Below are 23,666 nucleotides of genomic sequence, written 5' to 3' on the forward strand. Positions count from 1 at the left end.
TAGTAAGTGTGAGAGGCAGAATCTATAGAGGGGATATAGGAAGCGGCTGTCAGCTGCAGGGAGGCGTACACCCCACACACTGCCCCGCAGCGCTCACACATAGGTCAATGTATATAGAGGCGCAGGCAGGGGGGACGCCGACATCCTATACAGAGACACTGCCCACCGGGCCATGGAGGAGGTGGACCGGATCCTCATTCACTCTCTGAGGACATGTGGCACGTAAGTAGCATCAGGGGAGGTCATGTGATGGGTGTGCAGCGGCACCTTCATCATGTAGCAGGTCATGTGACTGTACATGTAGTGACACCCTCATCATGTACCAGGTCATGTGACTGTACATGTAGTGACACCCCCATCATGTACCAGGTCATGTGACTGTGTATGTAGTGACACCCCCATCATGTACCAGGTCATGTGACTGTGTATGTAGTGACACCCCCATCATGTACCAGGTCATGTGACTGTACGTGTAGTGACATCTCATCATGTACCAGGTCATGTGACTGTACGTGTAGTGACATCTCATCATGTACCAGGTCATGTGACTGTACGTGTAGTGACATCTCATCATGTACCAGGTCATGTGACTGTACATGTAGTGACATCTCATCATGTATCAGGTCATGTGACTGTACATGTAGTGACATCTCATCATGTACCAGGTCATGTGACTGTACATGTAGTGACATCTCATCATGTACCAGGTCATGTGACATCTCATCATGTACCAGGTCATGTGACTGTACGTGCAGTGACACCATTAGGTCATGTGATGAGAGTACTTGTGCCCCCTGCTGTCTTGGGTCATGTGACGCCCTTATCCTGTATTATCACGTGACTTTCCTGTGTGCACACTCCCTTACAATGTATCCTATTCTGATACTTTCTAGCGATAGACACCTTCATTGTGGACCTCATGTTTCCACTAGGGTTTCCACTAAAAACTCCACTAGACCCACAGCGATCACCCTGTGAGACCCTCTACAAAAATGTATCCCATTTTGGAATAATTGTGGAAAATTCCAAAGTGGGGAATCAACACCTTGTGGTGTATTGTATCCTATCATCATAGTTCACACAGGACAAATTCCGAAGCAGATACAGTTATTGATGCAGGAGCTATAACCTTTACTGCTTTGCACCAAAATTCACTGTGAAAATCGGCAACATAAGTTGACCTGATCCAATCCAATTCACACAGCGCAGCAGCAGCGAGGGAGGGCAAGATGGTTCAGACCAGAGGTCGAACTAACATTTTTCCCAAAGGGTAAAAATACTCCTCTTACTATTTTTGAGGAGTATTTTTAGTCGAGGAGGAGTATGAAAATTCCCGGTAATACATATAACTAAATAATATGTAATAGCCGTATATAATGTTAATAGACGCTATTTATAAAAAAAAAGAAATCATCTGTCTGCTCACCGTGCACAGCACACACTCACTCCCTCCCACAGTGCACACACACTCACACAGCAGCCTCAGTGCACACACACTCACACAGCAGCCTCAGTGCACACTCACCGCACACACAGCGCATATACTCGCACGGACAGCGCATGCACACACTCCCTCGCTCAGCGCACACACACACACTCCCTCGCTCAGCGCACACACACACACTCCCTCGCTCAGCGCACACACACACACTCCCTCGCTCAGCGCACACACACACACTCCCTCGCTCAGCGCACACACACACACTCCCTCGCTCAGCGCACACACACACACTCCCTCGCTCAGCGCACACACACACACTCCCTCGCTCAGCGCACACACACACACTCCCTCGCTCAGCGCACACACACACACTCCCTCGCTCAGCGCACACACACACACTCCCTCGCTCAGCGCACACACACACACTCCCTCGCTCAGCGCACACACACACACTCCCTCGCTCAGCGCACACACACACACTCCCTCGCTCAGCGCACACACACACACTCCCTCGCTCAGCGCACACACACACACTCCCTCGCTCAGCGCACACACACACACTCCCTCGCTCAGCGCACACACACACACTCCCTCGCTCAGCGCACACACACACACTCCCTCGCTCAGCGCACACACACACACTCCCTCGCTCAGCGCACACACACACACTCCCTCGCTCAGCGCACACACACACACTCCCTCGCTCAGCGCACACACACACACTCCCTCGCTCAGCGCACACACACACACTCCCTCGCTCAGCGCACACACACACACTCCCTCGCTCAGCGCACACACACACACTCCCTCGCTCAGCGCACACACACACACTCCCTCGCTCAGCGCACACACACACACTCCCTCGCTCAGCGCACACACACACACTCCCTCGCTCAGCAGCCTCACCACACACACTCCCTCGCTCAGCAGCCTCACCGCACACACACTCCCTCGCTCAGCAGCCTCACCGCACACTCACTCCCTCGCACAGCAGCCTCACCACACACTCACTCCCTCGCACAGCAGCCTCACCACACACTCACTCCCTCGCACAGCAGCCTCACCACACACTCACTCCCTCGCACAGCAGCCTCACCACACACTCACTCCCTCGCACAGCAGCCTCACCACACACTCACTCCCTCGCACAGCAGCCTCACCACACACTCACTCCCTCGCACAGCAGCCTCACCACACACTCACTCCCTCGCACAGCAGCCTCACCACACACTCACTCCCTCGCACAGCAGCCTCACCACACACTCACTCACTCGCACAGCAGCCTCACCACACACTCACTCACTCGCACAGCAGCCTCACCACACACTCACTCACTCGCACAGCAGCCTCACCACACACTCACTCACTCGCACAGCAGCCTCACCACACACTCACTCACTCGCACAGCAGCCTCACCACACACTCACTCACTCGCACTGCACACATTTGCACGGCGCACTGCACACATTTGCACGGCGCACTGCACACACTCACTCACAGCACACAGCGCACACTCACAGCGCACACTCACAGCGCACACTCACAGCGCACACTCACAGCGCACACTCACAGCGCACAGCGCACACTCACAGCGCACAGCGCACACTCACAGCGCACACTCACAGCGCACAGCGCACACTCACAGCGCACACTCACAGCGCACAGCGCACACTCACAGCGCACAGCGCACACTCACAGCGCACAGCACACACTCACAGCACATGGCAGACACACGCAGCACACACTCCCCCAGCACATACACAGAGTGCAGTGTACCCCCGGCCGCGGCTCACACTCACCCGGCATTTCTCTCAGGACCACATAACCGCTCGCCGCTGCTGCGGGCATTGAGGGCTAGAGCAGCAGGATCGCGGCCCACATGTCTCCCCCGGGGCGGCGCTCACAAATCCCACACATCTCCGCATCCTGCTGAGCGACCCGGCGCGCGCTGCGATCGCGCTACTGACATTCCCCTCCTTTGCAGCGTGCGCTGGGCCGCTCAGCCTGCGCGCTACACTGAATAATTGCCAAGCGTATCTTTACGCATGGCAATTATTTTGGGGGGTAATGGCGCCTTATCACGCGTCTATGACGCGTGGTGAGGCGTTAATGCGATCTCTGGTTCAGACTCATCCAGGCTTTGCTGCTGTTGCAATTGTAGTGCTTTTTCCAAATGTAGTGATTACTCTGCAGAATATCCGCAGCAGTACGATAGCAGCTGCCCAATGTTTTGATTGGGCAAGGGTGTCCCACGGTCGCCAATCCAAAAATATGTCCTGTTTGTGTGGCTGAACCCGAATGCAAATGACGGGTTGTCTCATCTCCATTTATAAGGTTTCCAGGCAATCTGTCATTTCAGGGAATTTTCAGATTGTATGTTTATGTAAATTAGGCAGGGGCTCTCCTGCTGGCGCAGCTGCATCCTCCTTTCTAAACTGCGCACACACATGTGACGCTGCCTTTTGCACGAGCATTGATGTTTTTCCTGGAAAAATTGTTGAAAGTATAAAACAAAGGTGCACAGAAAGCCACCGTGCAGATTTGCTGAGGCTGCGTTCATATGTGGCGTTTACTTTGCGTCTTGAAAACGCAATACAACATCTGAGTAGAGGAGATTTGCAGAATTCCAAAGCTGTTAAAATTTGCGTTTACAAAACTGTAACATTTACAAAACTCTCTGTAAACGTGTGAACGCAGCCTTAGGCTACATTCACACTGCCATATGGGGGACATATATACGGCCGACGTATATATACGGTCGATATACGTCCCCCATAGACGGCAATGGGCGCACGGCGCCCAACGGGAGCGGTACGGTGCAGCACATGTGCGGCACCGTACCGCTCTGCACCCCGGAAAAAGATAGGACATGCCCTATCTTCGTCCGTAGTACGGCGCCGTGCGCCATATCTTCCTGTGGAGAGGGGCGGGGGTGAGCTGCGCGGTACGGTAGGGCGGGCAACGGCAGTGTGAATCCAGCCTAAAGTGGTATAAAACCCACTGTCCCAGTCTTCTGCCACCTGTATCCTCGCATTCCGTTCCTGGTGGACCGGGCCTTACACATGACGTTCTATCACCTGCTCTATAACAAGAGCCTTGCTGGCCTCCAGGACTTGGAGCTGCACTTTAGTTCCATGTTTGTCGCAGGCTCCGTTAAAGGAGTATCCCATGAAATATGATTTACAGGCGTTCCCCTACTAAAGGACACCCAACTTACAGATGACCCGTAGTTAAAGACAGACCTCTCTGCCCACTGTGACCTCTGGTGAAGCTCTCTGGATGTTACTTTAGTCCCAGAATGTAATGATCAGCTGTAAGGTGTCTGTAATGAAGCTTTATTGATAATCCTTGGTCCCATTACAGCAAAAAATGTCACTGGGGCAAATAAAATTTTTGTCTGGATCTACAATTATAAAATATACAGTTTCGACTTGCATACAATTTCAACTTAAGAACAAACCTGTGGACCCTATCTTGTATGTAACCTGGGGACTGCCTGTATTAATGAAATTAACTTTTATTTCCTACAGAGAAATCCCAGAAGACGTGCAGAGCGTCCGCCAGTTCAACACCGAGCTCATAGTAGAAGCCGTAGTACAATGTCTGCGTGTGATAAACCCGTCCTTGGGCGCCAACCTAAGCCATGTCCTGCCCCCCGGGATGTCCGCCCGCTTCCGTATAGGCACCAGCCTGGCGCAGGCCTGTCAGGTGAGCTGGATGTAAAATATATGTTTAACAAGTACAGCTGCCATGATGGCTGATACTAGACTGGTTAATGAACCAGGAGGCACAGGATGAGCAGTACTATCTGAATAGTGCATGTCATTTTGGAAGAGCACAATTTCATATTTATGTTTTGGAAAAAAAAAAATCCCACATGCGTCATATGTTTGATCATTTCCATTGGTTCCCTTCTTTACTGACCTGATGGGTAGAAAATATCGCCCCGTTTTGTTGTGCATTTATCGACAATTTTAATTATAGTCTACTGTGCCCCCTAGTTGCATCTATGAGACAGTTGACTAGTAGTAGTTTTTTTATTTTTTTTTCTATTTATTCCTTGTCTTGTTAGCACATGATAATTGTATGTCGGTTGTAATTATATTCTTTCTATCTCTCAGGACCTGGGATATACTGGGGAAGTTGGCTACCAGACATTCCTATACAGCAGCGAGCCTGATATTCGGGCGCTTCTGATTTTCCTGGCTGAGAAACTTCCTCGACACTCCCATGAAGACGCTCATCAGCCGGCAGGTACTGCAGAAGGGCGAATACAGAACTGAAAGCACATGGCCATGTACTCTGGGTCTTAATCTATTTCCCGTTTCACATTGAGTTGCTCTTTGCGTCAGAAATTGTGCAACAGTATGTCCGCATTTCAGGCCTACCACATCATTACCAAAATTCTTGGAGTCTGAGTTCTTATTGGATTGTATATCAATATCACAGTCAGGAAGTTCTATTTGTTAACCCTCAGGTAAATCTGCGGTGCTACAACGCGAGATTGCAACCAAAATAAAGCAACAGCTCGCCCTTCCCTGGTTGCCCCCATCTTGCCGGACAGCAGCTGCAAAACGTTCTCAGGTTGGTTTCCAACATAAACTTCAGTGAATTTAAAAAGCGACCTTTCAGCTCTACAATTGACCATTTTATATTTTATGAATATGATGTTTAGTGAACCTGTTTGACGGTTTTGGGACACCAAACCATCAACATGTCTTTATGGACTGGTGGTTTTAAGTCCTAAATTGCTGTTCCAGGCCTACGTGAGTGCTACCCCTTTAAGGTCTTAAATTGACATGAGCGGACCCGTAGTCTCAGTTTGTCTCAGGCTGTATGATCCGGACCTATTGCCGGCCTGGCGGCGGAACAGCCTATCCTGCAGTTGGACACCACTTACTACTAATCGTGACCATGATTGACCCTACATCTGGGTCGCACAACCGAACCCGAACTGAAACTATCGGTCCGCTCATCTCTAACTATAAATTAAAAGTGCAGTACGTGTAGTTACTGACTTTTGTGTTTTCTCCTTTCCTTTTTAGAGTTTATGTCGGTTGCATCGTTTTCATGTACAGCCTCTGTCTCTCGCTGGAGATTCTTCATCTAAATCCATATCCCCTGGTAAGACTGATGACAGACACCTATACATATTCAAGCTTGGCCAATCTGAGTGCGCATGTGTTTTGCAGTTTGGGAACATAAGGATTGGGCATGTTTGACTCCACCATGTCCAGACCATCTGCCGCAGAATAGTTTTGAATGATAGATAGTTAACCAGCTCTGCCAACACCCTGGGAGTTTAGCTGATATTAATGTATATGGCCACCCTATTAAGGGTTATAGGATGTTTCTGACATGCTGGATTCCTCTTCTACAGAACGGAAGGAATATTGGGAGAAATACCTGCCTTTTGTTAGCATGCAGCTGCCTCACGCCTACTCTTTAGCCGCCTCGCTACTTGAGAGGAACACATCTGACCTCAGTGCCGTGCAGGAGTGGGAGGCAGAGTGGAAAAGCCAAGGTCTTGCTTCCCGTTTGTCTCCTGAGGTGAGTTCAGAAAAATCAGCAAAATAAAAAGGGGTAAATAAGGAATATTTTTCACAATCCTATACACATTGCCTCCCTCTGACAGGAGTACCGGAGTAGGAAACGCCAGCGTCTGCAGAAACGGATACAGGACCAGCTCCGCCAGTGCCGCCAGCATCACGCAGAGAATCACCTACCCGGACCGTCCACGCAAGACCTTGTGGACATGTTGAAAACTTTCACCGTGGAAGAGGGTACGGATAACAACAAAGGCTCCAGGTTCACCCACGCTCAAAAATTCACCCATCGGCAGGTACAGTAACATTTTATTCATATTATTTCACACTTGATATTTTTGCTTAAAAATATTTTAATTAGAATAAATTAATTTCTGTGATTTTTTATTTTATTTTTAAGGACCCACAAGTATTAACTGAACAGATGCAAAGAGTGGCAGAAAATCTTCCCAAAAAGGACACACAGGTAGGGAGGCATAAAGCTGGTTGGGGCACCAATCTGTGTATTAGAGGTTAGAGAAATTTCCCTATGAGGACAGGATATCAACGTGTAGTTGGTTAAAGTTGGACACAGGGATCCTGCCATTAATCAGAATGTTTTAGTGTTGTGACCTTTCATTGTTAAACGGGTTATCCAGGAAGGGGAAATGGCACTGTCAGGTTTGGCCTAGAAGTTGCAGGTCATGTGCCGGCAGCTTCATTCCTCACTGCGCCTCTAAGTCTGCAGACGCCTGAGGTCATTGGAAATCATAGAGAGAGCAATATGAATGACTGCAGACATGTTTTGCAGCTTCTACCTTATTTTCTTTGTTGCTGAACTTTCCTCCTAATTTTCCCAGGATGCTCAAGCAGAACAAGAAGAGTTATCCTCTCTGCAGCAGCAGATAGAACATATAGAGCAGGATATACAAGCCCTGGCGGAGAGCACCAAGCTGCTGCATCTCACCATCAACAAGGTACACAATGCATATGTGTATAGGTGACATAGCATGGTAAAGGTCCTGCCTTAAAGGACATCTACCACCAGGATAAAGGATTGTAAACCAAGCACACTGACATTCTGGTGTGTGCCCCCTCTGACAGGATCCGCTCTTCTTTTCGCTTCTTAAGACCTTGTTTTTACGATAAAAAGTTGACATTGATGGACCCTGGAGCCCCTAAGGCTCATTTGCATAACTTTAAAAACCTTTGTTTCGCAAAAACAATGGCTTAAGAAGCTAAAAGAAGAGCGGATCCTGCCAGAGGGGGCACACACCTGAATGTAAGTATGCTTGGTTTACAATCCTTCATCTTGGTGGTAATGTCTTTTAAGCGCAGAAGTAACAGGGTGTATTTCAGGTGGAAGAAGAGGCAGACAAACTTCAGAAGCAATGTGATGAAAAGGCGAATGCGGTAAAAGTGAAGAAGAGAGCTGTAGAATTACTGCCAGATGCAGAAAATAATCTCGCCAAGCTGCAGGTAACATTGTGGGACAGGCATATGATAAAATCTCTTATCCGGCATTCCCAAGGGCAATATAAATCTGAGCCACCTCCACTTCACAGGCCTGTGACATCCCCATTCAGCTCTGCTTCATTCAAGTCAATAGGGTTAAGGTGTAGTACCAAGCCCTGCCACTTCACAATTGTACTTGGTAAACACTGACAATAGCGTCATCCAATAGTTGGAGGGAGAGTACTAAAAACCAAAAAAAGATACATCAACACCTTTGTATACACAGCAGGGACATGGAGTAAGAGCACTCCTTACAGAGCCAATTAAAGGACATCTACCATCAGTTTACTATGTGGACTGAGATCAGAAGAAATCTTCAGTTACAGAACTACCAAGAAATGGTGAAAAACTTTCCTTTTGATTTTGGAAAGTGAGCCTAGCTTGAAGACCCCTTTAGGACAAGGTTTGAACCTGACCTTTTAGCTGGCACCATTCTCTATATACTAAAAGAAAATAGCCTAACACGTTGCTTCAGTCAGATATCTGCAGAGACTTTTGTAAATGACAATTGTTATGACTTGCCCTGCTATTAGCGGCAGACTGGCGCACAGTAAACCACAGATGAATGAGTCTGTGGGCACACAGTGGGCACTGGGAAATCACATCTTGTAGGAATGCAGATGGTTAAATCTCGTACAGAGTCCAACTTTACTGTAATGTCTTTCCCGGTTTATCTAGAGACTCCACATATGGGCAGTGTAATAGCCGTTCTGAGAGTATGCCGCTATGTGTGCCAACTGGGTTTAGGGACTGATGGGGATACATGCTTATATTATACAGCTCTGCTACATTAGTATATCAGGGGAATAGGTATTGATCATAAATAAGCAGAGAACATAAGGCGATCCATTTTACTGTCCCTTGTTACCCTCTTTTTCTATTTGCAGGTGATGGTAGACGGCAGTAAGCAGCGGATGGCAAGCCTTGTGGGACAGTGGGAGACGCATCGCGTGCGGCTAGCGGATGAATACAGTGAGATGAAGAGACTCCAGCAGGAAAAAGAGGTATGTGCCACTCTCTGGCACAGAGGGGACATAACATCCATGTATATTCTGCACTCTGAATTTTAAAACCATTATATATTTTGTTATTTGCTAATCTATCTGAAAAGCTACTAGGTCAAAATCTGCTGTCGGCCTTTCTATGGTGGGTCTTGACCAACGTTCCCTATATTTAGAATGACTTCTGCCCAGATGCTGCTTGAGATATAAGACATGGCAGCAGTGCCTCATTGATTTGGGAGAGGGATTTGGGCACAACTTTTCACTCTGTGGGAAAAATCCTCTGTGTACTCGTCCTTTAATGGGCTGGAGGGTTTAACCATAAATATGTTCTCTCATTTTATAGTCCGCTGTGTAAACTAGTCTTTAAAGGGGTTGTCCAGTTAGACCCTGTATATGTGCTCTCATTTTATAATCCCCTGTGGTTCAGGTTTTGTGTAAATGCATCCCTAGTTATCACATATTTCTCTTTAGATCCTTCAACGTTTAAAGGACATCTACTATCAGTTTAGTGATGATGGATGTGTCCTAGTAAGACGTTCCTAAGGAACCGTGTTCTTCAGGACTTTTATTATTACTGTATAACCCGAGATTGCAGAAATATAGAATTATAAAAGTTATGCAAATGTCCCTTGGTGGCTCAGGCTATAATAAAATTATTATAAGATTATAAAAAAGAGTTATAATAAAAGAAGTTCTTCTTACTAGGACACATTTACCATCACTAAACGGATGGCAGATGTCCTCTAAGATATGCTTATGTGATCCATCTTGAATTCCAGTTTTTTTTAGTTTGTCTGATTTGATGTGTATTTGTTCTCTTTTTTTTGTCCGTAAGGTTGAATCTTCGCGCTGGATGAAAGACGTCAGGGATTTATATGACAAAATCCGAGCTGCAGCGGATGAAGCCAAACGCAAGGAGGATCTGTACAAACAGCTGGTGAGGAGAATGTGTGTGAATAACGGGTACTCCTTGTGGAAAGTTGTTTACCCAAAAACCAGAGAGACTTATTATCAGCTATTATCCTGGATGCCACACACCACCTAGACCAGTAACACTAAAGCCGTTTTGATAAATGTCCCCGCCAACATGACTGGCATTAAAGTGGACTTTTCACTTCCTGTTTGCATTCCATAGATTCTGGAACAGTTGGAATTTTTTAGTCTAGTCCCTCCACTCCCAAGCTATAAGTTTTGGCACCTAATACGCTAATTAGGTTCTCTATTGGACATCTACCACTAGGATGAAAGATTGTATGCAAATTAACACCTATGGAGCCTGGAGACCCTCGGGCTCATTTGCATACAGTCTGATGGTAAATGCCCTTTAATGATTCCCAATCAATGTAGTGGAGCCTATTAAAGAATACAAAGCTGTGGAGTTGGTAGAGGTCTTATAGATCCTCTTTAAGGACATTGCCTTCCATGTACTCGGAGCGTCCTACCTGCTCTGGTGTGAGGCCTTTACATACCCAAAGTCCATATCTCTTATCCCGTGTAGGTTTCTGAGTACGAGTCCCTGCCAAAAGACGTTTCCCGCGCCGCTTACACCCAACGCATCTTAGAGATTGTGAGCAACATTAAGAAGCAAAAGGAAGACATCACCAAGGTAAAAAAATAAGATAACACCCACCCGGCAGAGTTTAGGTTTGCAGTGTTCTAGATTCTCCTACTGGCGTGCGTATGGAAGCCTCTTAGAGGGAACTTTTTGATCAGATTCTTTCAGACACTAAAGATCTGCAGAAGGAAATTAATAATCTTACAGGAAAAGTGGACCGGACTTTTGTGGTGACGGATGAGCTTGTGTTTAAGGTAGGCAGCACTTTCATAAGCTTTAGTGGTTATTGGTTTGTGTGCACACTGACCTGTTCTGTATTGTCTCCTGCAAAGGATGCCAAGAAGGATGAACCTGTCCGGAAGGTCTACAAATACCTGGCCGCCTTACATGAGGTATGTGTAAACCCTTTAAAGGGAGTTTCCAGCTATTCCAACTACCATAGCCCTTCCCTAGAAAAGGTTGATGGCATATTGGTATAGTATGATATTGGTTGATGTCATATTGGTATGTATTGATTCCCAGCACCCCAGCGTAGCTTCTTGACTGGGGTCTTATCCATATACCCTACAACTATACTGATGAGCAGTACGTATTCAGTATTGCATATTATGTTACACATTTTCTTCATTGTTTTTGTAGAATTGCAGTCAACTGATCCAAACCATCGAGGACACAGGAACCATTCTTAGAGAGATCCGCGACTTAGAAGAGCAGGTAAATTGTCACTTTTTTTCCTATGTAACTTCTCACATAGATTATATTGCATTATATACTGTATTATTAATGGAGTTTATTTGGAGGTGATAACCCCTCTCTTATTGAAGCTTTCCGTCAGCGACAGTGAAAGGGGTTGTGTCTCAAATTAAACTTACAAGGTTACCTTAACCCTTAAGCTTAAACCTTTTTTGATACTCTCTGCAGATCGAGACTGAAGCAGCTAAGAAAACTGTAAGTAATCTGCAGAAGATCTTGGAAGATTACAAGGCCATTAAACAAGAGAACGCCCTGCTGCTGAGTCGCATGAGGGACACTTAGAAGAAGGTTGACATCTTGGCTTCATCTCACTGAGGCTTATAGTTCCGGGTTATCTACGATCCTGTACATAGACTTCACATTTCTCATAATACTGTATTCACATCCGTAATGACAATGGACCTCACTAATTAAAGAATCTGCACAACGCCTTGTGCTCGACATGCTGTTCAGAATGCAGCCTGCAGGGGGCAGTACATGTTCCATCCTGCTGAAGTGTGCAGTACCTGAAGTCTAATGCAGCGTGTAGATGCCAGGAGAACTAATCCGCCCCTCTGCCCCCCTTTTTTTTTTTTTTTTTTTGTTCCTGAGAATCCTAGTTAAAACACAAAAAGTTTCTGTTATGAAGAAAACAAATCATTTTGTAACATTCATATCTGTAAATGAAAACATTTCTATAAAGACAAATTGAAGCTGATATTGTGATTCACTTTCTCACAAGGTGAATTCAGTTATTTTAGCAACGTTGTGCGATCCTGGGATGTGGCGGCCATAATGATTCCTATCCAGAGCCGCCCCCGGGGACACATTCAGTTATTTACAAAAATATGGAGACATCAGTTCACTGCAGTTTGAGGTGTAGTAACCTAAAGTCACTTTAGATCCCTATGTGAGGAAGAGCAGAGAGGTAAGGTTAAAGGGGTTTTTGAGAGTTTTATAATATTGATGACTTATCCTTAGGAAGCCTCATCAGTATTGGATCGTCGAGGTCCAACACCTCGCCCCTCCACAGATAATGTGATCCTAAGGCAAGGTTATTGGTATTAACGTCCCAGAAAACCCCTTTAAGTTGTATTTCACCTCTTGTCCTATTTTCACAATGGTCTCCATGTAAGACTATGGGGCACATTTACTAAGGGGGTCCGAACAGCGCATTTCCGTTGGGTATCCCGACTTTTTACCGTTTTGCCCTGAATTGCCCCGGATTTTTGGCACAGGCGATCGGATTGTGGCGAATGCTTGCATGCGACGCAAATCGGGGGGCGTGGACGTCGGACAACCCGACTGATTCGAAAAAACTGTGGAATTTTAAAAACTAAATTGTGTCGCTAGATCATCACTCACATGCACCGGGAAGAAGAAAGTGAACTCTGGCAGACCTCAGTGGGGGAAGCGACGGATGCAGGAAATCGGGCGCACGAGCTATGTGGATCGCGGAAGATCCGAATCCTCGTCGGACAACGCACTGCGGGGCTCGTGACGGAACGGGTAAGTAAATGTGCCCCTATGTGTGCACTACAAGGGAAAATATGTAAGTACTACCCACATCCCATGAAAATAGCAGCTGCTAGCTGGGCTTATGGGCATGCTGGGAGTTGTAGTTCCGGAACAGCTTTAAGTCTGAAATCTATAGATGTAACATCTGTGAGTAACTGCTACACAAGATTAGCAGCTGATTCTAGGAATCGGCTACTTCTATGTTTTTCTAATGTCTGGAAATGTAGTAGCAGAAGTGTCTATCCGCCGCCAGTGTTGATGGGGTAGGAATGGCATCTTTTCACCCAAGGGAAGATGGAAATAGCAGATGATAACATAACTACATATAGTTCTGTCTAGTGATGTGCTAATATGGGTAGGGATGGTTTTAGACATGATGATACCTTCCCCTAACTATGCCCTGTGTTGTCTGTAGATGAAATCCGCAGATGAAAAACATGGCTGCTTTCTTCCAAAAACAGCGCCATGTTTGTGATACTATTGCACCTCCGCTCTATAGAAGTGACTGAACTTAGTTGCAATGCCACACACCACCCATGGTCAGGAGAGGAGCTGTCTTTGGAAAAAACCAGCCTTGTTCCTCAACCGCCAGACAACACCTTTTAAGTTGATCATTGTGGCTATCCGCAGCAGGACATCCTGCTTTCTGGTAAATTCTGCAGTGTTGGGCAACCCTACATTTTTACCACCAGTCGCTTATATGTAATTACACACCAATAAATGGGGGATATTATATACTGTGGTAGGTCTGTTTCACTCTGTATAGTTGCTCTATGCTCTATACAAATAAGAAGCTATCCCTGCTCAACAAAGAAATCTGATGCTGTGTAGATTACCTGAGTTTCCCCTTTCTCACATCTGAGCAGCTATTCTAGATAATAGAGAGAACTGTGCAGCCATATAGTTATAGCTGCACATTTCTCTCTATCCATCCAAGCTTTATGATCAGTGTTGGAGGGACAACATATGGAGGCAGGGGCGTAATTTGAGGGGATGCAGAGGGTGCGGTCGCAACTGGGCCCAAGAGGTTTAGGGGGCCCATAAGGTGTCACTTTCCCATATGAGAAGATAGTACTATAAACCATACATTATAGTCGGGGGGCCTGGCACAGACTTTGCACTGGGGCTCATCAGCTTCTAGTTACCCCACTGTATGGAGGAGCAGTCTTTTAGGGAGGGGACACAGGGTGCTGTCTCTGAAAGATTACCACATAACCAAAGATCTATGGTACTGTAAGCTGTGAGAAAGAGGTACGAGAGCAGTCTGTGAACCAGAGTGAGATGAGTGTAGGGAGATGTCTGTGTGACACAAGGACAACGCTGGAACCCGGAATGAGTAACCCACTGGAGGACAGGTAAGCAGCATTAACCACATCACTTATCACAATCGTCAGGTTTGGTGTCTTTAATTCCTTCTGGGCTGCATGGATATTGTCATAAACCCATTTACTAGACCAGTGGACCCCTATCGTACAAACGACCAGCCTGACCAGCAGTTATGGTGTTGATGTCCACTAGGTGGCGATGTGGACACATCAGAACCCACCTGTATAACATGTTACATGTTCTTTTATTTTAAATTGAAAGGGTAGTAGTTCTTTATACCAATTATAAGAGTGGTAGGGTCCTGGATTACTGTAAAAATATGGAAGATAGTGGAATTACCAATCCACTGATAAATATTCCAGTCAGGCTTTGATCAAAAATATAATTTTTAGGCATTTACACATACCAAATTTGATTACACATTAAAGTATACAATCCTAGGTCCTCCAGGTTTACTCTTGGTGTTCCTGTTGCCTGTTTGTTTCTCCATTGACTATGTCCTAAAATGGCTCCTAACTTTTTAAGGGAAGTGTTATGTAAGTCACAGACACGCCCCTCCATAGTCCCAGCCAGGGCAGTTTAGGGGGGCATGTCTAGACAAAGCAGACAAACACATGGTAAACATTCAAAAACGCATGCTTTAAAACGGTCCAAAAACGCAAAGTGTGGCATCACCCTCACAATAACCTGTGCCGCTTTCTGAGGTAAATTATAATTATAATTTGCCACAGAAGTGGCAAGACCGGAGTGAAAAAAAAGACAAAATACTACAAATTTGAGCACAAAATTGCAATTTTCTTTTCCTTTGTATTTTCTTGCACCGCAGAATGAGGCTAAAGCTACACCATGTTTATAGAGCTGCAGCTTAAATTAGGTTACTTTTGCGAAAGTTGGGACATAAAAATCAGACAACACATTTATTATTATGTGATAATCGTCGGGGTTATAACATATAATCACAGTATGATGTCAGTGGTTTGCTCAGCTGTGATGCAGTACACCAGCAGCGATGAAATAAACACACAATCCTTTGAGGGGCCCCCATATATGTTTTGGGTGTCAAATCTAGAAACAAACTGCGGCCAAAGCGTGTTTCCACAAGTGCTGAGAGAAACGGTTAATTAGTTTTAGAAGTGGGAAAATCCACATTTCCTGAGGTAAAAATTTCAACGTATGTCAGATTTACAGCTGTTATGGTAAGGTAACAGATCTCACGCTCCAGCCGTGTAATAGGCGCCATCACATGTACAGACGAGAGATTAATCCGAGACGTTATACACGGTAGCATTCAGGTTTTATTGTCAAAAAGGGATTTACACTTGGTTATTTCATATAAGGGATTCCGGCCTGTATACAAGGAGCCCCCTGTACGGGAGTACAAGGCCGGACTGATCGTGTTCCCCTCTTCCGCTGAAATTCCAGCTCGTTCACCATCCATACGGCTCCCTTAATGTTCTCCACCCGTACAAAACATTTGTGGAGGCTCAGGTTGTGTCTCACAGCATTCTGAGGGGACAAATAAAAAAAAAGGAAAGTGAGGTTTATGGCCAAATCTGCGTCGTCCCTGCGGTGTCTGGCGGCTCCGCTCTGGTAGAGCCATTACGCTAATGACAGGATTTCTTGTCAGATGTTCATAGGGAAGTGTTTGTTAGGGGAATTCCAGTACATCACCTCAGAAATGTAGAAATACACGCTCAGGGTGTCATATGCAATGTGTCTTTACATGAGGAACATGACGCCCCAGGCGCTGCTGGCAAGTCACTGCTCATTACTAATCCTTCTATGCCAATCTCACTGCGGCATTACTTTTCTATGATATTTCTGGTACCGTTCACCCATTTTTAGCACGTGTTGTTATATCACAGCACCTACTAATATGTCACTTTCACCAAACATCCATGACCCCATACACAGCAAAGACGTTGTGACACCTTTATCACAGCCAGCGTGATTTTTTGTTGACATTTGTGCTTTGGTACCTGGCATCGCACCTTCGCTTTTCACTGTTAATGAGCTAAGTAAAAGCTGGGTTTCCACGTTTTTAGGTTTCAGCAGTTTTTATTGTCACCACACTATTATTACCGTATTTTTCGGACTATAAGGCGCACAAGAAATACTTTGATTTTCTCAGAAATCAAAGGTGTGCCTTATAGTCCAGTGCGCCTTATATATGAACCATGCTTACAGACAACAGCTGCCTTGATCTGTGCACTGCTCTGCCACCTGCTGGTCATTCATCCTTATAATCCGGTGCACCTTATATATGAACCTAGACGTTTTAGCAGGCATTTATTGATGGTGCGCATTATAATCTGGTGTGCCTTATAGTACGGTAATGTTACTGTGCACCGAGACCCTTTGTTTCTCTAAAGGAACCCCCATCACAAACTAATTTGCTATTAACGGCTCTGGATACTGCCTGTAATCTGGTGGGGTGTCAGTGACCTCCACTGAGGCTCTCCAGGCATTGTGTATATGTGTGTTTGGACAAGCTCCATACATATTTGGGCTGTCTATTAACCCCACCCTGGGCTTAACATGTGCAGAGCATAACTGTGCCCAGACTGGCTTCCCAAGCTCACTGAGTCTGATATTTGCCCAGCTGCGTACCATAAACTAGTCCTAAAAATCTCCTATATAAATTACTTATTGTACCCTCTCTATAGTCATAAAACTGGACATACTCCTTTAATTGTAAAAGATACAAAACATACTAAAAAAATGTAAACAATTATTCCAATATCTTTAATATAATTTTGCCTTTTTAAGTAAATTATAATATTAACAAGGAAAGTAAATGCCGATGGTCATGCTTATTCATATCCACTTGTGCCTGACATGTGTGCAAGGAAAGTGCATTCAGTGAAGCTAGCCTAACTGAACCTCTTATTGAAACCTTCAGGACCAGACCAAATGTAACAGTAAGCTTCAGATGACCTTTAAATAACTTTTATATTAATTTACTATATAAATTATAATTAGATAATTTTATATATTTTTGATATATTAAATATAATTATTTGAACTAATTTTTTTTCATCGTTTTTTTTGTCACATTTCTTTTGGCATATTAGGTTTATGTGGTCTTTGATCCGCCAGTGATCTTAGATTATTTTATTTCTTAATTCCAGGACTTTTCTCAAGCTTCACCAATTCTCTGGAATGCCCTTCCCCGGTCTATCAGACTAATTCTCAACCCCCAAAGCTTCAAACAGCTTAAAACCCATTTATTTAGGCAGGCCTATCACACCTGCTAACTGCTTGCAACTTTAGCTCTCTATTTATTAACCAATTCTGGATACTACCCAGTCTTTTATCCAGAAAATGGCAGGTACCAAGCTCCCGGCCTCTCTGCAGTCCCACTGACTTTGGACTTTGTATATAAGATGGCGGCTTTTATTTATTAAATCATTTAATTCTGTTCCCTTATAAAAAAAATGGCTGGACCATTACACAAGCTCTTATACCTCTTGCATCACCCCAATCTTCCTCATAGACTGTAAGCTCTTGAGAGCAGGACCCTCTTTCCCATTGTTTCATATGTTATTACTCCGAAATGTCTTATTTTATTTGTATATGTTCCTCAGAATCTGTAAAGCGCCAAGGAATTTGATGGCGCTATATAAAGATTGTTATTATTATCCAGTCATCCTCCTAGTGATACTTTTCTTTGATGAACAGATCAGGGGCATAACTACAGTGGTAGAAGCCATAGCAGCTGCTATAGGGCCCACAGTGTCAGGCGGCCCCTTCATCCAACCCAGGCCCGGCGCCAGCACCCGGCCAACCCGGGCAAGTGCCGGGGCCCCGGGGTACTGGAGGGGCCCACCCGGCCCCCTGATCAATTGTACCAGTGTCGCTATAAGACACTGGTACAATTGATCACCATCCGGTTTGATCACTTTTCTGCCTCTATGCTGCGCTGGTCGGGAGCGCAGCATAGAGGCAGAATCTAAAACTCACCTGTCCCGGTTCCCACGATGCAGCGCTCCGCAGGGTATGCGACTGCTTTGAAGCCAGCGCACATGATGACGTCATCGGATCACGTGTGCCGGCTTCAGAGCCGGCGCGTACGGGAGGCCCAGGCCGAAGACAGCTGCAGGCGCTGCTCCGGGGGAACCTGGAAAGGTAAATTCTTTCTTTTTTCTTTTCTGAGGGGAGTCAGGGTGTCCGCGGGGGGGTCAGTGTGTATACAGGGGGAGAGGGAGGGGGGGGGGGTGTTAGTGTGTCAGCAGGGGGGGTCATTGTGTCCACAGGGGGAGGGGGGAGGGTTCAATGCGTCTGGAGGGGGTCATTGTGTCAGCAGGGGGGTTCAGTGTGTCCGGGTTCAGTGTGTCCGCAGGGGAGGGGGGGGTTCAGTGTGTCCGCATGGGAGGGGGGGGGGGGTTCAGTGTGTCCGCAGGGGAGGGGGGGGGGGTTCAGTGTGTCCCCAGGGTCAGTGTGTCCGCAGGGGGAGGGGGCGCAGTGTGGCCACCGGAGGGCGGTCCACGGAGGGGCCCACTAAGGCTCTGTCGCCCAGGGGCCCACTAAAACCTGGAGCCGGCCCTGATCCAACCTACTAAAGAGTGGAGGATGTGCACCGTTTATATACATATTCTGCTGCACATTGTACATAACATATATACACTCACCGGCCACTTTATTAGGTACACCTGTCCAACTGCTCGTTAACACTTAATTTCTAATCAGCCAATCACATGGCGGCAACAATTTGAGGCCTTTTGCACGTGGCATGGTTGTTGGTGCCAGAAGGGCTGGTCTGAGTATTTCAGAAACTGCTGATCTACTGGGATTTTCACGCACAACCATCTCTAGGGTTTACAGAGAATGGTCCGAAAAAGAAAAAACATCCAGTGAGCGGCAGTTCTGTGGGCGGAAATGCCTTGTTGATGCCAGAGGTCAGAGGAGAATGGGCAGACTGGTTCGAGCTGATAGAAAGGCAACAGTGACTCAAATCGCCACCCGTTACAACCAAAGTAGGCAGAAGAGCATCTCTGAATGCACAGTACGTCGAACTTTGAGGCAGATGGGCTACAGCAGCAGAAGACCACACCGGGTGTCACTCCTTCCAGCTAAGAACAGGAAACTGAGGCTACAATTTGCACAAGCTCATCGAAATTGGACAGTAGAAGATTGGAAAAACGTTGCCTGGTCTGATGTCTGGATTTCTGCTGCGACATTCGGATGGTAGGGTCAGAATTTGGCGTCAACAACATGAAAGCATGGATCCATCCTGCGTTGTATCAACGGTTTAGGCTGGTGGTGATGGTGTCAGGGTGTGGGGAATATTTTCTTGGCACTCTTTGGGCCCCTTGGTACAACGCCACAGCCTACCTGAGTATTGTTGCTGACCATGTCCATCCCTTTATGAGCACAATGTACCCTGTAACATCTGATGGCTACTTTCAGCAGGATAATGCGCCATGTCATAAAGCTGGAATCATCTCAGACTGGTTTCTTGAACATGACAATGAGTTCACTGTACTCAGATGGCCTCCACAGTCACCAGATCTCAATCCAATGGAGCATCTTTGGGATGTGGTTGAACGGGAGATTCGCATCATGGATGAGCAGCCGACAAATCTGCGGCAACTGTGTGTTGCCATCATGTCAATATGGACCAAAATTTCTGAGGAATGCTTCCAGCACCTTGTTGAATCTATGCCACGAAGAATTGAGGCAGTTCTGAAGGCAAAAGGGGGTCCAACCCGTTACTAGCATGGTGTACCTAATAAAGTGGCCGGTGAGTGTATAACATATATGTGATGTATATATGCTGTATCTGTGATGCATACCGTATATATTCTCGAGTATAAGCCGACCCCAGTACAAGCCGAGACCCCTAATTTTAACACAAAAAAACTGGAAAAACCTATTGACTTGGGTATAAGCCACGGGTGGGAAATGCATTGGTCACAGCCTCCCAGTATATAGCCAGCCTCTGTACTATATAGCCCGCCAGCCCCCAGTAGTATACAGCCTGCCAGTCCTCTGTAGTATACAGCCTGCCCAGCCCCCTGCAGTATACAGCCTGCCCAGCCCCCTGCAGTATACAGCCTGCCCAACCCCCTGCAGTATACAGCCTGCCCAGCCCACTGCAGTATACAGCCTGGTCAGCGCCCTGTAGTATACAGCCTGCCCAGCCCACTGCAGTATACAGCCTGGCCAGCGCCCTGTAGTATACAGCCTGCCCAGCCCCCTGTAGTATACAGCCTGGCCAGCCCACTGCAGTATACAGCCTGGCCAGCGCCCTGTAGTATACAGCCTGCCCGTAGTAGCACATAAGTATAAGAATATGTGATTGTAACTTGTATGAGTGAGTATACACATTTTTACATTTTTTTAAGTGGGAGGGGATCCCCATTCATAAGCTTGCTATGGGACCCTGCCTCTCTTAGTTACCCCCATGGAACAGATATCCTACTCGTGGTGCCACTTTCTATGATGTCCATATGCATATTTTTGGTGCTCCTTTTCAATGATGACCAAATGCCCTACTTGTGGTCTCATTATTATGTCCAGATATCCTACTTGTGCTGCCCTCCCTATAATGTCTAGATATTCTACTTTTGGTGCCTTCTCAATGGTGTCCAGAGGCCCTACTCGTGGAAACCCTTTCAAAAATGTCCGTATACCAGGGGCGTAATTGAAGGGGTGCAGAGGGTGTGATCGCAACCGGGCCCAGGAGGTTTAGGGTGCCCATAAGGTGTCACTTTCCAATATGATAAGACTAATACTATGCACCATACATTATAGTCAGGGGGCCTGGCACAGACTTTGCACTGGGGCCCATCAGCTTCAAGTTACGCCACTGCCAGATACCCTACTTGTGCTGCCCTCTCTATGATGTGCAGATGCCCTCTAGCGTCTCTCTCTATGACATCAAGATGCTCTACTTGGGGCAAACAGACATCGGTGTTATAATAAGAACGTAAAAAAAGTGTTACCTTCCAAGTCATCTTGTTTAGTCTGAAGAAAGCAAACATTTTAGTAAACCAATGATAGATTTCATTTAATGCCAGCTGCTTCTGCGGTGACTCCAAAATTGCCTATAGGATACAAGTTATTTAGGGTTAACAGTTTTCCGTGGTTCACCATCTCTCATATTCTATATATCTACTCTATACATCATATTATACATCAGAATGAGTAAATATCAAATATCCCAATGGAGTCCTGGAGGTAACTGCTGGTAGGTGTTATGATGGTGTAATGGACAAGCAGCTTCTCTTCCCATGATGGGTCCCATAGCAGTTGTATGTCATAAGGTAGATATGTCCCAAAAACCTGATATATGACTTACCCATCGAATAAGAGAGGCATATGTAAAGGGTGGCCTCACGTTATTTGTCTTGTAGTAGTCAATGCAGGTTGTCATGCCTGTGAATATATCATTTAAAGATGTGATTTCAGTTTAGGTCAGCAAAAAATAAATCGCCTAGCCCTAGCATCGGAAATCCAAGACCAAGCCTTATATATTTGCCATGGTTTAAAACTTGCATGGCCACCAGCTGCACCGAGGATAGCCCATCATTAGCTATGATCATCCCCTTTAAGAGTTGGCTTAAAAAGTGAAAACTGTCTAACTTGGAGAACGATGAGCTATTACTGTGATGAATCTTGTGACTGTGGCTCTAAGTTTCGGTTGCCTATCTAATAGACAGCATTAGTACATGTCAGAAATTATCCCCGATGTTAGATAGAAGAACAATAGAAATAATGTTTCATCACCTCCAGTGAATGTTGTATTTTCCGAGATAAGATTAGGAATGTAAAACTAAGTTCTCTTGTCCCGTTATCTCATTGTCTTCCGTTGCTCGATCTATCTTATAATTACCATTCTATGGATCTCGCAACGTTCCATGGGTTCCGTAACAATGACAGGAACAGGTAGGTTAATTTCCAATTAAATGTTCTGATTGATAAGAGTCACAGAATTTCAATCAAACATTTCCAGCACATCTTTATATTACGTTTTCTCGCCCAGGACAGTCGCTAACAATGATCCTCTACATCCAGAATCTATCTTGTTTCCCAATTACTGAAGAAACAAAGCAATAATGATGTAATTGCAGATAACAAGCGCTCGGCGCGGCTAACTCGTCCTGATAATAGAGCGTCTTTACAACCAGAGATATTCACTTTTTGTCCGAAAGGTTTTGTGAGCGCTCTTACAATTAGCATATGCAAATAAGAGTCTTACATGGGGCCTAATCCATTTACATTCAGGACCCTTAAGCTAATGCTTGTTATTTGTTAGTCACACACAGTTTACTCCGCCAGAGCCTGGGTAAGGCGAAGTATAGATTGTCGCCATTAGCACCTCACTCATTGTCATTCCAAGCAGACGTCTCTGTTGGCTTTCTAGGCAGACATTATATTAGGCTTTGTTAATTGACTTAAATCCATACTAACCAAATATTCTAAGGGAATAAGGGAGCCTTATATGTTGCCTTATGGGGTGGTCATACAGTATACAAGCTCCACACCTATCACACATCAAAAAAATCCCCCAAACAGGACCATTTAAAGGGTTTCTGATCACTGTGAGGATTGGGGTTAGGCTCACGGGAAGGGTTAGGCTAATTTGCTCTAAGAGGAGGAGTTTATAGTTTTAAAAAACTGATATACCGTAGTCTTTTATTGTGTTTTATGTATACAGGTGGCCCCCGACTTACATACAACCCCTAGTTACAAACGGACCTCTGGATGTTGGTAAGTTACTGCACTTTAGCCTCAGGCTACAATAAACAGCTATAACAGTTATCAGAGGTGTCTGCAATTAAGATGTATTGTTAATTCTGGTTCTTATGACAACCCAAAAGTTTTAAAACCCAATTGTCACACAGACCAAAAAAATTTAGCTGGAGTTACAATTATAAAATATAGAGTTCCGACTTACATACAAATTCAACTTAAGAACAAGCCTAAAGAACCTATCATGTACGTAACCCGGGGAACGCCTGTATACTTGTATAAGATTGCTTTGTCTATAGGTGGTTAAGTCAATGAAGTGAAATGTAGCATCTACTGCTAACACATAATAGTTC

The 23,666-nt window shown here is 45.6% G+C and overlaps 2 protein-coding genes across 4 annotated transcripts in view; one reads left to right on the forward strand and one right to left on the reverse strand.

Moving 5' to 3' along the window:
- Positions 1 to 3: 3 nt before the first annotated feature.
- On the forward strand, positions 4 to 12,490 carry CCDC22 (CCC complex scaffolding subunit CCDC22). The gene is made up of 17 exons (XM_072124225.1): positions 4 to 222; positions 4,972 to 5,149; positions 5,563 to 5,695; positions 5,919 to 6,025; positions 6,487 to 6,565; positions 6,822 to 6,991; positions 7,077 to 7,283; positions 7,388 to 7,453; positions 7,827 to 7,943; positions 8,326 to 8,445; positions 9,369 to 9,485; positions 10,321 to 10,422; positions 10,984 to 11,091; positions 11,199 to 11,294; positions 11,373 to 11,432; positions 11,680 to 11,754; positions 11,962 to 12,490. Exons 1-17 carry the CDS (start codon positions 173 to 175, stop codon positions 12,073 to 12,075), a joined length of 1,899 nt encoding a protein of 632 aa, XP_071980326.1. The 5' UTR covers positions 4 to 172; the 3' UTR covers positions 12,076 to 12,490.
- Positions 12,491 to 15,899: 3,409 nt separating this feature from the next.
- Positions 15,900 to 23,666, reverse strand: part of FOXP3 (forkhead box P3) — a 43,704-nt gene continuing 35,937 nt past the window's right edge. For all 3 annotated transcript variants that reach the window (XM_072123565.1, XM_072123563.1, XM_072123564.1), the window contains 3 exons: positions 21,920 to 21,996; positions 21,564 to 21,665; positions 15,900 to 16,122 (listed from right to left, as the gene is read on the reverse strand). In XM_072123565.1, the coding sequence (XP_071979666.1) occupies positions 15,940 to 16,122; positions 21,564 to 21,665; positions 21,920 to 21,996 (362 nt within the window). In that variant the 3' untranslated portion in view covers positions 15,900 to 15,939. The remainder of the gene's footprint in view (positions 16,123 to 21,563; positions 21,666 to 21,919; positions 21,997 to 23,666) is intronic.

This window comes from Engystomops pustulosus, chromosome 9 (assembly GCF_040894005.1).
Source record: "Engystomops pustulosus chromosome 9, aEngPut4.maternal, whole genome shotgun sequence".
NCBI lineage: Eukaryota > Metazoa > Chordata > Amphibia > Anura > Leptodactylidae > Engystomops > Engystomops pustulosus.

Coding starts and splice junctions, on each gene's coding strand:
- CCDC22 (XM_072124225.1), top strand. CDS start 173: ATGGAGGAGGTGGACCGGATCCTCATTCACTCTCTGAGGACATGTGGC. Junction 11,295..11,372: donor CGGATGAGCTTGTGTTTAAG/GTAGGCAGCACT, acceptor TCTCCTGCAAAG/GATGCCAAGAAGGATGAACC. Junction 11,433..11,679: donor ACCTGGCCGCCTTACATGAG/GTATGTGTAAAC, acceptor TTGTTTTTGTAG/AATTGCAGTCAACTGATCCA.